Source organism: Rhea americana, unplaced genomic scaffold, assembly GCF_003343005.1.
Source record: "Rhea americana isolate MKP2758 unplaced genomic scaffold, rheAme1 scaffold_342, whole genome shotgun sequence".
Lineage (NCBI taxonomy): Eukaryota > Metazoa > Chordata > Aves > Rheiformes > Rheidae > Rhea > Rhea americana.
The window spans coordinates 261,794-278,606 of NW_028186471.1; the positions used below are offsets into that span (position 1 = coordinate 261,794).

The 16,813-nt window shown below is 40.1% G+C and overlaps 2 protein-coding genes across 2 annotated transcripts in view; one reads left to right on the forward strand and one right to left on the reverse strand.

Annotated features, from left to right (window-relative positions):
- The window catches only part of SNX30 (sorting nexin family member 30), a 46,725-nt gene extending 42,055 nt beyond the window's left edge, over window positions 1–4,670 (forward strand). Inside the window, exon 9 of the mRNA XM_085311506.1 lies at window positions 897–4,670. Within this exon, the coding sequence (XP_085167632.1) occupies window positions 897–956 (60 nt within the window). The 3' untranslated portion in view covers window positions 957–4,670. The remainder of the gene's footprint in view (window positions 1–896) is intronic.
- Window positions 4,671–7,131: 2,461 nt separating this feature from the next.
- On the reverse strand, window positions 7,132–13,717 carry SLC46A2 (solute carrier family 46 member 2). The gene is made up of 4 exons (XM_085311515.1): window positions 12,423–13,717; window positions 10,474–10,557; window positions 9,308–9,464; window positions 7,132–7,799 (listed from the first exon to the last, which is right to left on the reverse strand). The coding sequence occupies exons 1-4, from the start codon at window positions 13,465–13,467 to the stop codon at window positions 7,742–7,744; spliced, it is 1,344 nt and encodes a 447-aa protein (XP_085167641.1). The 5' UTR covers window positions 13,468–13,717; the 3' UTR covers window positions 7,132–7,741.
- Between the last annotated feature and the right edge of the window lie 3,096 nt (window positions 13,718–16,813).

The following is a 16,813-nucleotide window of genomic DNA, read 5'->3' on the forward strand; positions in this document are numbered from 1 at the left end:
ATTTTCAGTAGGAAAGCACCTGATCACTTCAGGGTACACAATTAGGAGTACTCTGTTTGCAGTACAATTAATAAAAGATTAGGAAAAAGATGCTTGGCAATAGTAATTTGTGACTATAAGAGCTCAGAATGAGTATGTCTATTTCTAGTGTTTATTACAACTATTTGATGGTCTGTTTTGTGCATTTTGAGTTGTGGGCTGTCAAGAGAGTAATGACATAAAGCAAGGATCATAGATCAGGTAAGTGTGCATGTCTGGGGAAACAAATCCAAACCCTGGATAAACCTAAACCTTCTAACAGCCCACAAGCTAGATTCCACATTTATTTTACTATTGCCAATTAATCAAAAGCAGTGGAGTCAAGTCTCTGAAGTCTACTGGGATATCTCTATCTACTGGGATATCTCTCTCTATGAAGTACCTACCTTAAGTCCTTAGATTTTTTTCCAGTAAGTTTGATGGAGGTCATTTTATAATACTTGCTGTTATAAACCACCAACTGAAACAGCCATCTCCCAAAGATGTGCCACAAAAGTTTGAACTGCTACCAAAACTAGTTTGCCTGCCTAGCTGATAGCTGTTTTCTTTTTAAGTTCAGTAGAATCTAGTTGAAACTTGGAAACGCTGGTTGTTTTGAAAAATATTCTTGATGGCTTGGACTAGCTAGTGACTTGGAGGGCTTTTTTTGGTGGTGGGATGTGTGTGTGTAAGGAACTTAGTTTGTTTTTCCTAATGCTTTCTTGCTGTTTGAGCTCTTATTTTTTCCCTCGTGCAATAATCTATAAAAGACCCTGCTTGCCTTCCTCAATTCACTTTCTTTGGATCTGGATGGGTGGATCAAAAATTGCAAGAAGTTATATACATTCCATTTCTYTAATCTTTATTTCTTTTTTTAGTGCCTTACAGCGTGGGAGTCAATTATACCACTATTGCAAGACAAGCCAGAGACCAAATAAGAAGTACCTTCATGAACAGTTTAGCACCTCTGTGCTTAGTACCATTAGACATACTGGAACTGTATGAAGGACTCTTCTGTCAAGTTAACTGAAGTGCCAGCTGTGTTTAGGCTGGAACAGACCTTCTGAAAACTATTTGAATTTCTTCCTCATTGTCTTTGTTTAAACTGGGATATGTTTCATCTTTTTGAGTTACCTTGAGTGGTTCCTTCTCCATCCTATGGAGCGATCCTGAGCTCATAGTAAAAGTGCATGGGGATCTCAGTAAAACTTACCTCTTTAGTCTGGAAGGAACTGATGAGTGGAACACTAAAAAGATGAAAATAAACTCTACTGCAAGGTGCCAAATGACATCTTTATTACTGTTTTGTTTGATTAAAAAAGATAATTATTCCCATGATACAGTACTTCCTAACCACTCCTTATCTRTGTTCTGGATGGAGAGGGAAAGGCTGGAAAAGAATGTTTTCTGTTTTACTACCACTTATATGGTCCTTCTAGATGAAATGATTTTTGGATTTTATGTAGGAGTTGGGCTGGTTCTAGATAGGTAGAACATACTGATACCACCTGCAGAAAGTCTATAATGCAAGCATGAACGGTGGTTTTTGTGAATGTGGCATGCTATTGATTCATACTGAATATGTTTGTTTATCTTGGTGATTATGAAGTAATGTTGATAGGCTGAAGTGTAGTTGTGACTGATTTGGGGATCAAAATAGTCCTCGATGTGGGAGTGAGTTAAACAGCAGCCTCTCAAAGCTTCTGGTAATGATGGAAGCAAGTATGAGGTCTTTATTGTATCTATTTCTTTCTTTTTCTTTTTTTTTTTTTTCCCCTTTTTCCCTAAAACTAGCTGTGGAAGTTATGTGGTAGAATATTCCTGAGCCATGTTTAGATCTGTGGGTGGATGTTTTTGTTTGTTTGTTTGTTTGTTTGTTTGTTTTCTGAACTAGAGCTCCTTTGGGCTTGGTCACTGAAGGTGCCAGCTGTAATAAAGATGGAACTTTGCTTTCTCTCTCTATTTTGCAGCCCAAAAGCCAAAATGTGTCAAGTGCTTGCTTACACTAAGCATCATCATGAGTGTGAAACTTGCCTTAAAACTGTCAGTGAGATTTGATAGGGAAAATAAGGTATCATCCCATAAGGTACACAGAGTTCATACCTGTCTCTGAGCCACATGGCAAGTCTTTTGAGACTTCTTTTGGTACAGGTCTATTTTCCTTTAACTTTTTTTTTTTTGGCCTTAAATGTAACTGCTTCTGCAAGTTCTCCTTTCTCTTTCTCTTATGGTCCAACCTAAAGTAGCTGCCTCCATGTTGTTAAGTGGCCTTAGGTACCTTCTAGAGAGTGTAATGCTGCCGTGATGAATCTAAGATCCTTTTGAATTAACAGCATGCAGATAATTCTAGGTTAACTCTTTTGTCTCTAAGCAAGAGGTTTGGGACTCATGTCAAAGTAACGTCAGGACTTGGAGGAATAAGTAGCTTTGAATGCTTACTGATACACTTTTGAGTGATTACTTGATCTTTTGGCAAAGAACCTGAGTGCAGTAATTGGAAATGTAAAACTCTTGTGTTATCCTGTGATGATGTATCGAATACTACTTTGGTTTGGGTTTTGTCCTTAAGCTGAGCAGGGGAACTTTAGGTATATTTAGGGTTTGAAGGCTTTATAGGAACTGCAAAGATGAGTTAGCATTTCAATTTGATGGCTGTCAGGCCATCCCCTCCTTAGGTGGGAAAAGCATACTTTAAGGTATTTTAGGAGATTTTCATGTTTGTTTTCATGTTTGACTTGACTTTCTTTGACAGCTTTGAGGTACTAAACAGAAATGTGGTTAAAGCTGTCAGTTTCTCCTACACTTACTGGTGTAATAACAGCAATCTAAAGCAGAATTCATTAAATGTAGAACAACCAACCACTCTTGCTTTTCAAAAGAAGTGTTTAAAGGGATTATCTTGAAGCAGTAACCCAGTATTTTCCTCTATCTTTCTTCCCTTCAAAATAAATTCTTGTAAATGCATATTATTAATGATCTGACCACCTTCAGAGTTACAGTCAGTAGATAATTTATTTTCTTGGTTCCAGTGCTAGTAAGATACTGTAAATGGAAAAATTAGTCCTGCTTGCCTCTTTCCCACAAACTGAGATCATCAGGGTTTTTTCCCTTAGAAAGCTGTGTGACCTGTTTCTTTCTGCGAGATGGAGTTTCCCAGTGGACTCTGCATCAGTGAGAGTCAAGTGAAACTTGATTTGAACTAGTATTTAGATATTGTTCTCTCTACCCATTCAAAAAGGACTGGAAAAAAAAAAGTAGACTGATTCCTTGCAAGATTTATGCCCTGTTTCCCCTCAGTGTTGAGTCAAAACTGAAATGAGTTGGAGTTCTGGGTAAGCTACTACTGAACAGTGTAGCTGTACATGAGGAGCATAATGGACAAAGAGGAGTCACAAGTCAAGTTTAATTCAGTGAGCAGCTGTTTCAGCTGGAGCTACTAAAGCTCGTTTTGTATTTTCTTTATCTAAGGCCCCTGATTCTGCAGTCTGATACTTAAACTACTACTTGACCCAGTTGTGCTTTCATCTTGGAGAAATCCCTTTCTGGCAAAGCTGTTGAGACAAAAGAGGACTTTATTTCCCTGATGAAGTGCTTGGCTCTGTGACACCTACCAAGTTAATTTGGAGGAAAGGCTTGAACATTTACCTCAGGCTGTGGCCTGTAATAGGATTTCTTGGATGACTGGAAAAAACAAAACCTCCCAAACATCTACATGGAAGGTAAAACTTAACATTAAAAAGAAGAGTCCTTTGCAAGAATTGTGTAAAGAGTGTGTAGTAGTGAGTCTCTTAGCCCCTACGGCTACTGAGGAGTCTCCTTATAAAAAAAAGAGCTCTTGTAAACTACGGGGTTACTATGGGAAAGGTTGTGAGGTATGGGGAGAATCCTGACTTTGAGACGTGAAGCAGTAGGGCAGAGCAGGCAAGCTACAAGCAGGCACGAAATTCCTTAACATATAGCATACAGTACTGCTGTTATTGGAAGGTTGAGGTCTGACTCAGCTGTTAGTACAACTCTGCAATGTTGGTCTTATAAACGTTTGGTGTGTCTATATTTGAAAAGCCCAGATGTTAATGGTGAAAAGGAAAAGACTTTGTGAAAGGGAACAGAGACATGAGTAGAGCAGGAGTTCCATCTCCATCAGGAGTAACCTGAGCGTTCTGTGACTTAAGGTCAGCCGCTTTGCGTGCAGTAAAATGGCATCTAAAGCAGTTGCACCTTTCCTACGAGCCTGTGTAAGTTTGGGGTCCTTAAACAATTAAATTAGCCCAATCTTTCTTTTAATCCAGAGCCAGACCAAGTTTTATCTCAGAAAATGTGTAGTTTGCTGCTGTCCTGATTACTTGCATGCTGTTTCTAGGATTGTTTGTTTCTTCCTCAAGTGGCACCAGCACAATAAAGCAAGTACTGAGATCCTGTTTTCATGCTCAGTTATGAACTATGTTGTTCATATCATCATCAGGTTCTGACTATTGCAATAAACTTAGACATTAAAACATCATTATGTATTTTTCAGTTATCTATTGAAATATAAAATGGTGTTAGATACAGCCTTTAAGGGCATTAACTCTTCAAACGTGAGTTGCATCAAAAAATAAACTAAGATTCTTCAATGCAGTCTGTTTTGACTTTTTTTTTTTTTTTTTTTTTTTTGTCACAATGACACTTCTACTAGGGATAGTCTCGTGGAACAAGTGGTAGAAAGAAACAGAAGCAAAGCGTAAGTGGCAGTGAAGGGGCTGCAGAGCTTCTGTGATAGAGCCTTGAAGGTCTGACTCTGTCCAGCCTACTCGCAGTGTATATATTGCCTCAGGTGTCAGTCTGCAGATGTCAACATACAAATATATCCCAGCCACGCAGGGACTGTTCGTGTTTTAATAAGAGCCATGCTTTTGTTGAAACTTATTTCATTCTTCTCAAGAAATTATGCATGATTAACGTTGCAGGCTTTTTAAAATCTAAGATACTGGTGCTTATAACCACTATGTGCAAAATGTGATAGGTAGAAGTGAACTAAGTTAGCTCATTAGGTGTTCAGTCTCCTTAAATCTTAAAGGTAGAACAGTCTTTCCCTTAATATATATATCCTTTTACTACATTAACCAATCAATAGGAGAAATTAGGTTTCTTATTGAGGTGAGGGACTTGCTAGTACTTGCAGCATACTTTTGACAGTAAAACTGGGGATTCTGTAAAACTGGGGATTCTTTGCCTTTGGGAAATGTGAAAGTTGCATTTTAAACTTTTTTGAGGTGCTATTTAACCAATTTTAAAGAATCAAATGGATGTATTTAATTCTGCACTTGGCACTATGGAGTACTGCCAGTGTACCTGATGCATATACATACTCTATAATGAACTGGACTAGTTTTAAGTGTGCTTGACTAAAGCATGTTACTTGTCCAAAAAGTAATGCTCTTTTCCAGAAAGGCTTGTATTACACTTATGTAAATGACTTGCCAACACTCTAAAAGCTAGGAGCTGTCCAAGCCTACTTTGAAGGCCTTGGTAGCCTACGCTTCAAAGATGAACCATTTTGTTAACTCTGCCACTGGTATATATATCCACACCTTCAGATTTGAGTGCAGGATTTGAGCCAGTGCCACTTTTGCACCAGCCAGAGGGATGGAGTTTTTTCTCATGATAGTGAACAAGCAGAGGTTTTGCTCTATAGCATATGAAAATAGCACAGCACAATCTTTGTTCTTTTCCTTCTTCTGTACCTGCATCCATCTGCCCCTTCTTAAGGTTTGGAGAGCTATACCATGTGCATGAAGGCAAGCTTGCTTTGGCAAGCACTGGAGTTAGTGCTTGTTAGGTTCAAGACATCAGGACTGAAGATTGAAACATTGCTTGCTCATTGTGCAAACTGTGTATTACTTTTGACCTGTGTAGGACCTGCTTCCTTGAACCCATTTCCTTCACATACTCATGCCATTAAAACCAAAATGGAAGCTGTGAAAAGACTTGTCTTTATGTGAATTAGCAAGTACATGGTGTAAAAATGGGAATAAGGCTTTTGTTTCCTGCACTCAACCAGATCTACCAATTACACTCTTGTTCAGACTCGCAGGTTATGAAATGTTGTCTTGATTTCTGGTGCTGGCATGCTTCTATTCCCTTTCGTATATCTCTGTATAAATATACTTTGTGTGTTGTTTACTATGGAACTAGTATTGATGGAGAAAAACACTTTGAGGTAAAATTGTTTGTAATTCTCTATTAGTGTGTACATTTTTTAAAAATGCACCATTTCTTTACCTCAGTTAATTTAATGGAATGGACCAATAAATGTATTAAAAGATTACTTCTTTACATAGAATAAATGTTTCTTTTCTTGCAGTCTTCATTGTTGAAGTTATAATGTGTGCACTAGCTTTGCTGGGCAGTTCATGATCTTACTGCAGGCCTTCTTCCCTTAAATGCCCCTTGTTCTGCTGATTCAACTAAGTCTCAACTGTCCACTACAGTGGAATAATTTGTTCAACTTGAAAGTGGAGCCTGGACATGAGGAAAGAAAGCAATAGGGCTTGTAGGGGGGCAATGAGCATGACATAACCTCGTCCAAGCAGGGGACTGCATAGTGAGGAAACGACTTCTGCCTGCTGGATCCTTGGCTCAGACTGAGACTTCCTGGGCTGCCTCCTGGATAATTCAGCAACTGAAGAGTTTTTTGCTTACTTTTACACAGTGTGGGGGTTGGAAACAACTTAATCCTTGTGAATTCAATTAGTGGTTAAGCAGAGACATAGTCTAGACCCTGATTTCTCYAGGGCATGCTAGTCTTTTGAACCTTGTTTTTACTTGTTTGCTGATAATGTCTCATACCAGTTGCTATATTGCATAGGATTCCTTTCTGGAGCGGGGCTGACTTAGCAAGATTATTACTACCTGACATTAGGGTACCTGTGCCTCCATAAAAACTAGTAGTGTGCTTCACTTACCAGTTCTTAACTTCTTGCAAGAATATTAGGTCCTGGTGGCATGAGTTGAAATGCCAGTATTAGCTTTAAATCATAGATGTCCTACTGTAAGCTCTGTTAAACATTTTAAGGACACTCTCCCGGAAATCAGGGACAGAAACATCTGTTTGGTAGTGTTTTATTGCAGAGATTACAAAATAGTGGCCTTTTTAAAAAAATAATATTTTSTATTTTAGTACTCCTCCTTGCAACACTAATTAGCTGGGCTGACATCTCTTCATATTTGTCTTTAACACTCATTAGAATATGCGAGTCCTGTGCACCTGTGCACGTGCAGCATACTACTTGTGGACTCCTATTAGTAAGCCAAAGTTACAGGACTGCCCTGAGATTTCTAACTGAACAGACAAGAAGAGAACTGATCGAAAAAGAGACCTGATGTTCACCTTTCCTCTTCCAAATTGAACAGCATGGCTAAAACCTTCCTTTTTGTTTTTACCCTCTTCTTGACTGCACTGTTAAGTCCATATTGCTAAGCCACCTAGAGTGAAACCAAAATGCTCTAAAGATAACTGTTGTGCAATAGCCGGAATGTCTCTACAGTACATAAGCTCGCAGAGTAAGCAACAAGGCAAACTTCTCTGTCCTGGCTGAGTTTTATGTAAGAGGCTGTGTAGTGCTGTGAAATAGAAACGTAGATGTTTTTCACTTTCAAATCTGTAGGGACAAATGGTTAGCAAACTTTCCCCTTGGGCAGCCCAGAGAATTTATAAGAAGATGTTTCAGCTGCTGCAAGTATGTCACTCTGTCAGAATTTGAAGGGAACCGGTGTTTGAAYGTTGTTTGAAGGCCACAATGCTGCAAAGAACAATAAAGATGCGCATTACAAGAGAAAGGCTAGCAAACTACTTTACAAAGCTACAGTTTCCTCTTTCCTCATCAAGTCTTTGGCTTAGTTTAAACTTTACTGAGGTGTCTCGAACTGACTGAGTGCTCATGGACTTCCTTAGGAGAATCTGCCGGCTTCTCTGTAAGTAGCTGCATTTGCAAGCAAAGAAATGGACACCATTTGTTGTCTTTCAGATTTCAAGTCCCTGTACCTGTGTTTGTGCTTGTAACAACTCTCAACTTCTATTTGTATACCATGTCTAACGTAATGGAGTATCTAGCAGTGACTCTGCTGTTAAACTGCAGTTTTGTGCATGTGAAACAGATTACTCTGGTGTCTGGAAAATAGGAGGAGGAAAGCAGAGTCTTGGAGAAAGATGGAGAATGAAGGAGTCTTCTCCCGCACTTGCATGCCTACTGACACCAGGTATATGCTGAAAACACCAGAAAGGACTTGCAAGTCTGGACTAGACAGATAGAACTGACAGTGTAGGAGCTTTCCTTAATTTTTTTCCTTTCTTCATATCTCTATGATAGTACTGAAGCTGATGGAAGATTCATAGTGACCTCAGACTTTCTACTATTATTTTTTTTTAATGACAACAAAACTTGACAAGAGTTCTGTTTCAAGTCAGATAGTAGTCTATCCAGCATCTGTGTTATGTTTGTTTATGGATATTGTTGTTGCATGGATCAAATATATTATCACAGTTCACTTCAACTTCACACTTGGAGAATATTGTCATTTCAAGGAGTGCAATGAGCTGGAGGGACCTGGGGAAGGGACAGTGACATGAGAGAGATGGAGGGATTATCCCTCATAAGGATTCTAGGAGAGTAGCTTGACATGTCCTGGAGACACTCTTTCAGATTTCTCTCCTGAAATTAATCTAAGCTGATTTTGTGCTTAAAACTTGCTCTTGAAAATGCAGATCTCGGTCATTCTTTAGCTGTTCAGTGAGGCAATTCATTTGGGTGTCAGAAAAGTAACCATTTCCGCAACTGTGTAATAATCATTTCTCTTTGAAAGAAACACCACAGGGAGATTGAAATTACTCTTTTTTATCACACTGAGTAAATAACTGTAATGGATTAAAAAAAAAAAAAAAGTTTTACTTTATGAAGGATTATTTCTCTCACTACCTATTACTGTTTCAGTAATATCAAGCACTGCATTTGCATGAAGAATTTGTCCCTTGAGATTAGTAGCTCTTAAACTCAGCTAAATATTCCTCCTACAGCGATTCATGTTACATTAAACAAAAAGAAGATTTAAAACCTTGGCTAAACCACTTGAAAATTTCATTCTTTAAACCTTCTTGATATTTGTGCACCTAGTTCTGCAGAATTGTTACTGTTAAACAAAAACACTTTTCTTTTTCCAGTCTTCATTGTACATTTTAGACCTAGAATCAGGAAGAATGAAGAAAAAATAACTTTTTTTTTTTTTTTTTAACAAGACCCTTTCCATTCCTTACCTTATAGGGAGGAGACTTAGGCAGCCAAATAAGAAAGACAGAATGAAACAGAACCCGCTGTACCAGTCCAGTGTGCTTTGATAGATCTTGTTGTAGACAGTAGATGTCACTACTCCTGTGATGACTAAGGACAACTGCAGCAGGACAAACACCTTACCTGTAAAACAAGAAAACAGGCTGTCACTGGGGAGAAAAAAAAATGCTGTGGTATATCTTTGGAGACTCCACATGGATCACCATTGTTTGGAGGCTGTCAGGTCTCTGGGCCTGTCAGGCCTGAACTGCTGTGACGCAGGTGGATTGTGCTCCTAGTTTTGAGAGGAAGAATGTGGAGCTGGGAATAAGAAGGCAGGTTACTGAAGGGCCAGAATAAAATGTTTTGAGTTTTGAGATCATATGGCAGAAAGCAAAGGGATGCCAAGGATGGCTTTGGGGATGTGGCTTGAGAAGACATRAGAAGCCTCAGGCGTGAGGTGCTATTTGGATGCGTTAGCAGTCCTGGTTGTTATGTTTGAATCAAAGCCATTAGAGTAAAAATTTTCATTTCCAACATGGTGTTGTAAAATACGTATATGAATGTTTTACTATTCTCTAACAATTTTTTTTAATAGACGAATCAAGAWTTTCTCCTCTAGTTTACCAAAAAGTGATAATTTTTATGCAAAGGTTTAATCATGTTCTAATAGGAACAAATTACCAATGGACGTTTTTGGGAGATAGAAGGTATAACTGAAGAAAGATGAAGGAATTTCGTCCTTCTAAAAGCTGGAAGTAAAAGAAGGAAAATGTAAATGACGTGACTATCGTACTGCTTCATTCCAACATCTTGCTTCCCTTTGTTTTCCCTGGAGCGCTGTGTTTTTGAGTAGTACCTGAGTTCTTTTTTTTTTTTTTTCCTGCCTTTGAGCTGCACACTGATGGTAATCTCTTAAAGCGTGTGCTGAAAATTTTGTGGGTATATAATGAAGTAATGAAGGAGGAGAAGTTTCTATATGACARTCCAGTTCTGCAGGTTTTTCTGCTCCTCCCTTCCCTTCTGTGGTACCAACTCCTCTCTCTTTATCATACAGTATGCAGTTAGTAGTAGTAACTTTTTACCTTTGTATTCTTGGCTGAATAAAGGGTTTGAAGTTTTTTTTGACTGATAGTATAACCAAAGTACTCACCAAAAGATGATCCTTCAACATGCTTGGATAACATGGACCTGATAGTTGGTAAGGGGATGAGGGCAAAGAGCATCGTTGCCCGTGCTGTAATGCAATGAATACTTAGTTATCATCAGTACCTGCTTCCTGTCCCATTATATAATGATCACTTTTGAAGACTATGTGCCTGAAGCTTGGACAGAACCTTTACTTTACCTTTTCTTGTCTCTTGAGTGCCACAAAGCAGTATGAACCTGTGATAGGAATGTAGCTCCCTGCCTCGCATCAGGAATGGTGGATACATGACCTGTTGCTCCAACCAGCAGAGTTACATTCCCTAGATCTAGAGTTTCTTGGTGTTTGCCTGACCTGAAATCCTAACAGACTTGGAATACAGAGCTGGCCTGTGTGATAGGTGAAATGGATGATTCGTATCTCACAAGCAGAGAGAGCACTATACCACTGGACACTAGGACATTATATTGGTTTAGTAACATTGTGCTTGGGYTGGAGTATTTTAGGCTTTCTCCAGTGTGGAAACTTTTAAGGAACTGGAACTGGCTTCCTGTCAGCAGAATTGACCTCAGCGAAGACTCAGTCCATATCTAGTGTGCTGAGATGTTTCTGCAATGCGGGAAATAAGCATCTGATGAATGGTGTGGCAGCATGTGTTGATGATGGGCTTAATTTTAAACATATATTTGTATTATATTACTTTTATTTTGTCTTTTTTCCCTAGCATGGTTACCAAATGGGTAAACAAAATCTCTTAAAAATTTCTCTCTCTTTTTGTCTACTGTAGTACACCAAATGTGATATCCTACTATCTTTTCCTTTAAAATAACTTATTTTGATTTTTAATTTCTCATTCCCTCTAAAGATGCACAGGAAAATCTCTTCAGGTCATTTCTCTTAGATCTTTTCTTCACTTTCTGAAAMAAGATCTTGAATCCATGTGACATACTCTTTCTGTTTGTTAAATATGAATCATCCATTTCACTACCACAAAGGATATTGTTCTTGTTTTTTGTTTTCTGGGCTCCTGTGGAGGCTACGTCCAAAAAAAATAAAGTTCCCTTTCCCTTTTCATGGGATGTCTGCCCTGTCTATTTTTACCTTTACCTCGGTCATTTTTTTATAATGTAGGATTTGTACTGTACATTGTGATAATATTTTAGTTGTTGAAGCAAGTCCAGTGTTTCACTATTAAATTTCCTATCAGCAATAAATGTCTTACAGCAACAAAACCAAATCAAGTCTTAAGATGTTCATTTGACAGGAAATCTTTGTCACGTTTTTGCTATTGCAGCCTTAAGCCTTTCCTCATAGAAGCAAATGCAGCAGTGTTGCCTGACTAGTAGTGGTAGCCAACAAGAATTCCTACTCCCACACGTCGTAAGCACTGTTTCCTATTCAAGTTTGGATTATGACCAAGCAACAAATTACAGGTTAACTAGCCTTTAAAGTAAGCATTAACAAAAGTGGATGCCTYTTTGGGATGTTGTAAAGTGCTGAGTGTAGCAATCTGAAGCCAAACATGGGGAAAGGGAATGATGAAACCCTTGCTTCCAAAGTCCTATAAATTTTGGTAGTTCAAACTAGGTGCCTGCATCATAAGTGAGTGGAAGGCTACAGGAGGGATGAGAATGGCAGTCTGGTTATTCTTTCAGCTGCTGAAAGAGGGGATGGTCCTGCTGTTAAGTAGAGAAGATGACCATAAGGAAGAGAAAAGACTAGGGAAACCAGAGAAACCTGCTTGTCATGCTGAGCAGTATTTTGACCTCAGTATTTGAACTGAGATCTAATCTACCATGACAATGAAACCTTGTGAGCTATTCTTGTGACTCTCTACCAAGCTCCCTGCCCTGGATTTCTCGGTAAAACAGAGCAAAGACCCCTCTCCTAGTACATAAACATCCCAGCCCCTTTCTCTTACTTCACTCGCTTGCACACACAGCAGTTCATCTCACCGATGTAGAACAAGAAGGTCCACCGCACAAAGGCCATGATGAGGATGCCAGCGCTGAAGGATACCATTCCAATCATGATCATTGTAGTATCCTTTAAATACTTGGAGAACACAAGTACCCCTAGGAAACTGGTGATGAAGATCACATACCCAGCAGCATTGCCATGACCGATCTCTACAGGATTCCAGCTTAAAGGCTCCCTGAGCAAGAAAAGTGGGAGCACATTCATTGCACCAACCACTGCGAGGTCATACAGGATCGCCCCAACAAAGAGCATGACAATTACAAGTTTTGAAGGTACTACTGGTGCAAGGTTGTTACTCTCAGATGAGTGGGATTTCCCTGAGGCTTCTGTGCTAGCTGGTAGCTCGCTGCCACCATCTCCTGTGCTCTTGGCTACTGGCTTGGGGACTTTCAGAACAAAAATACTGTAGAAGAGACAGAAAACATAACAAGCAATGCTGCAGCCTACCAGCACAGTGCCCTCTCGATAATGATCACTGAAGCCAGCAAAGAGGTACCCAGATGCCATGCTTCCCAGAAAGCCAGCTAGGCCGTACACCAGCTCAATAATGATAAGCCGCAGAGACCTCTTGCTCTCAGAGGAGCCCAAGGATCCCAGAGCCATGACGCCTGCCCAAAAAGTGGTGAAACCGCCTGTCAGCCCATTGAAAGCAGCAGCCCCGTACATCACCTCAATTGGCCAGTCCAGCAGGATCAGGAGGAGCAGGAGAGATTTGGAGCCCAAATAGCCAAAAAGAGGGAAGCAGATGGGGACCTTCCGATGCACCTTGTCCCCCAACTTAGACAAGCTATAGGCTGACACCAGTGGGCTCAGGCCCAGGACTAGGTTGTAGATGATATAGAAATTAGAGACAGCCTTCTGCTGAGCATCTTGCATTGAGTAAGCAGGAGAGGTTGAGTTGGTCTGGTTGTAGTAGTTCTTCACCACCAGTAGCAGCCCTGTGTCGTAGAAGGCACTGGCCACCTGGGAACCAGCAACCACTGGCTCAATCCATGTCCTCATTACTGCTATTCCCACCATGGCAGCTGATGGCTGGTTCTTCTTCAGAAGAGAGGAGACCTATTTTCAGGGAGATGTGCTGCAGGAAATGCCCTTTCTGAAGTTCTGCTCTGGAGACATGCTTGAAGTGGAGGAATGGAGGCAAATCAGAAAAAAAGAAAAAAAGGAAAGAAATCTGCCAGATAACACAGAATCAGAGAACTGTGCAAGAGAAAATCTGACTAAGAGGATATTTGCACAGAACCTTGCTATGTCTGAGTGCACATGCACATCCCCACACTGCTCTGATCTCTGGCTCATGCGAGAGAGGCTTTTGTACAGATGGAGAACGCCCTGCACTTGCTCACTGCTGTTGCTGATCTTCCTGGTAAAGTTTCAAAAGAGGTCATATGACCCAGGGGGATTTCTGTCTCCCAGTTTAGGAAGTGAAAATGCCCTAATCGTGTAATTGCTGCAATTAGCTTTTTTTTTTTTTTTTTTTTTTTTTTTCTCTTTCCCTTTTAGCACCCCTTTTGAGTGAGAGGAATTTCAGGGCTCCCAAGGTGTGGGAATGGACAAAGGCTGTTTGTTTATTTATCAGCTAATTCATGAATTCTCCCTGCCTCCAGTCCTTTTTTCTTTCTTCCACGTCAGTCATGGTGCTGCTGGCTCTTTTGATCTTACCTCCTTTCTATGCTATTGCTAAATCTCACCCCTTTTGTCATAGCTGTTTCAGTAATGCAATCAGGAAATTGCACCAAAAACAAATGAGAAAAAGACTATTTTTAGCAACCTTTCTCCCACAACTGCCCCTCCAAGTACTTTCTGTCTCCGGACTTTACAATGTGGGAATTTCCAAGAGGAAGAGAAAAGCCTTAATTTATGTACTGGAATTGGCCTCTGCTGTGAATAAGCAGTGAATGGCGTGGGAAGCTAGGGTGAGTAAGTGGCCACTTTGTGGAAACTGTGTTGGTCACCTCTCCTCAGGATGATAGCGGGAGGCAGGAGCACAGCCACATGCTGCCCGGGCAGCCGCGTGTGTTTGCAGGCACTGAAGCCACAGGCATGTTCACAGCGCTTTCACGGCGTCCCCAGCATCTTGTGTTCCCTAGGCCAGCGCTGCCTGTGCAATGCAAAGGCTGATGCTGTTGCAGGCTCCCAGCATACGAGATGGTGCTGTTCCTCTGCTTCAAGATATCTGCTGCCTCTTTGCTGGTCCAAAAAGGCTGAAAGCAGCTTTCTCTGGAGACCTTTTCCTGCCCTCACTGCGTTTCTCCCTAAGCTCAGCAGAGTCTCTGTGGTTATTTGGAAACATGCCCAAAGGAGAAGATACTGTTATTCAGCATATAAAGTTTCTAAGCAACATAGAAGGGAAATTGGGACCAAGTATGCCGCAATCCAGTACTCGTTTTGTGGGAGAGGTTGCYTACCATGGTAGGAGTTTCTCAGAGACAGAAAACGGTTTGTGTTATGAATCTTAAATATATGATTTACTTGGTTCAGATAGCATGGGAGTATGAAAGAATACTAGATCAGTGTTAAGTTGCACTATGTTTATGGTCTTAATCCTGTATTGGTTGCTTATAGAGGGCCACAGTGKTGTTGGTGGTGTTGTCTACCTCTGAAATGCTGAAGACTGGCCCCATATGTAGACAGCATGTATRCAGGATGTCATCTGCAGAAATGTTAAAACTGTAGGGTACCTGTTTGGAGTGTCGCATCCTGTGCTTGGGCATAATCCAGTCAYAGGGACCAAGAGGCGATTTTCTTTCTCCCAGGTTTACCTCATCATTTTGACTGCTTCCCCAGCACCCCATGTTTAGAAAGGACAGTGGTGCCTTTTCTGTGATGATTTGGGATATTTACAACTTTACCACAGTTCCTGTGWATCACAGGTCCTGTTTTCCTCCTGTGGCTCTTGGTCTTTTAYTGTGTAGTTTCAGAGTGAGGATGCAGCAGCCTTAGGAAGCATTTTGCAATTAATAGGTTCCTGACCCCTTCTAATCCTATCCCCTTTTTCCCATTAGGGTGACTGTATACTTTCCTGTTTTCATGCTTAGGATTTGCAAAATATATTTAAGGACATGGAAAGTGGCAGGGAGTCACTATATTGGATYGATCCCTCCTCCTCTACTGGATGCAGACCTTGCTTTAAGGGGTGCAAATCGGTATGTCAATGTAAAGCCCTAGTAACCTTTCATAAGGCGCTGTGTTGCTATAGCTGTATCTGCCTATGCTGGTGTGCCAGAAATATCCTCCAGAGAGACAAGTTGCTGGCGCTTTGGGATCTGCCACTTCCATAGATCTTGCAAATGTCCAAGTTGACCTCAAATGTAGCTGCAAGGTGTGAGGTCTAAAGTGGTCAAGCAACCCCCTGCAAGTGGATCAAGGTCCCCACCAGATGACAGAACCAGTTGCAGAGATATCACTCTTTTAACATCTCAGAGGCAAAAGAAATTCTCTGAGCAAAGTTTGCTGCAAACAGGCTGTCAGGTCCAAGGAAATTACATGCATTCCCAGCTGCAGGAAATACTTGGAGGATATCTGGCAACCTCAAAAATGCTAACTCAAATGGTAATGATCTCATTTTGCTCTGGTTTAATGAATCATAACAGGCAGAGTAACACAATCTGCTGTAGGAAGATCTATGATGATTACTTTAAAGTACAAATTAATAATTAATTTAGAAGGACAATGTTCAAACCTCCACCTGTTGTACATTGTATTGATTCAGGTGACATTTACTCAAGGCTTGTGTATTCATAGTTCAAGAGTTTCATTTTTTTTCACTCCTAGCTCAATTGTGCAGTTGTTTTGGTTTTACATTTCAATTTGGGAAAAAATTCTAAGAACTTACATAGAAAGGAGTATGCCATTATCTGCTAAAATGATTTGTTGCYAAATAATTTCAGTTACACCAGAAGTTTTAGTTTTCTGTCAGGCCAAAAAGCCTATTAGCCAACTGTAGAATTTATTTTGGATAGTTCCAACTGGTTGGATTTTTTTTYCCAGATTTTTTGAAAAAGGTTTTTAGTTTGTTTAGTCTTTGTTTAGAAGTAGGACACAACTATTACCCTGACACCTGGAATATTGCCACAGGATAGAAATTCCAGAAAGCATTATTAAAAAACCCAAAGCATCAGTGGACAGTTTAAGCAATAAAAACAGCTAGAAGAATTGCCATGTTTTATTTCACCCAGTGAACCTGGTCTCTGCTATCAACAATTAGAGAAAAAGATAAATGTCTTCTTCCCATTCAAGCTTTGATCTGGGAGAGCTTTGATTTTCAGGATATTCTGAGTGTTCATTCATGTTAAATGTACTTATTAGAAATAATCCTCAGGGAAGGAAATAACTTCATGTAACTGATTACAAAACAAATGCTAAA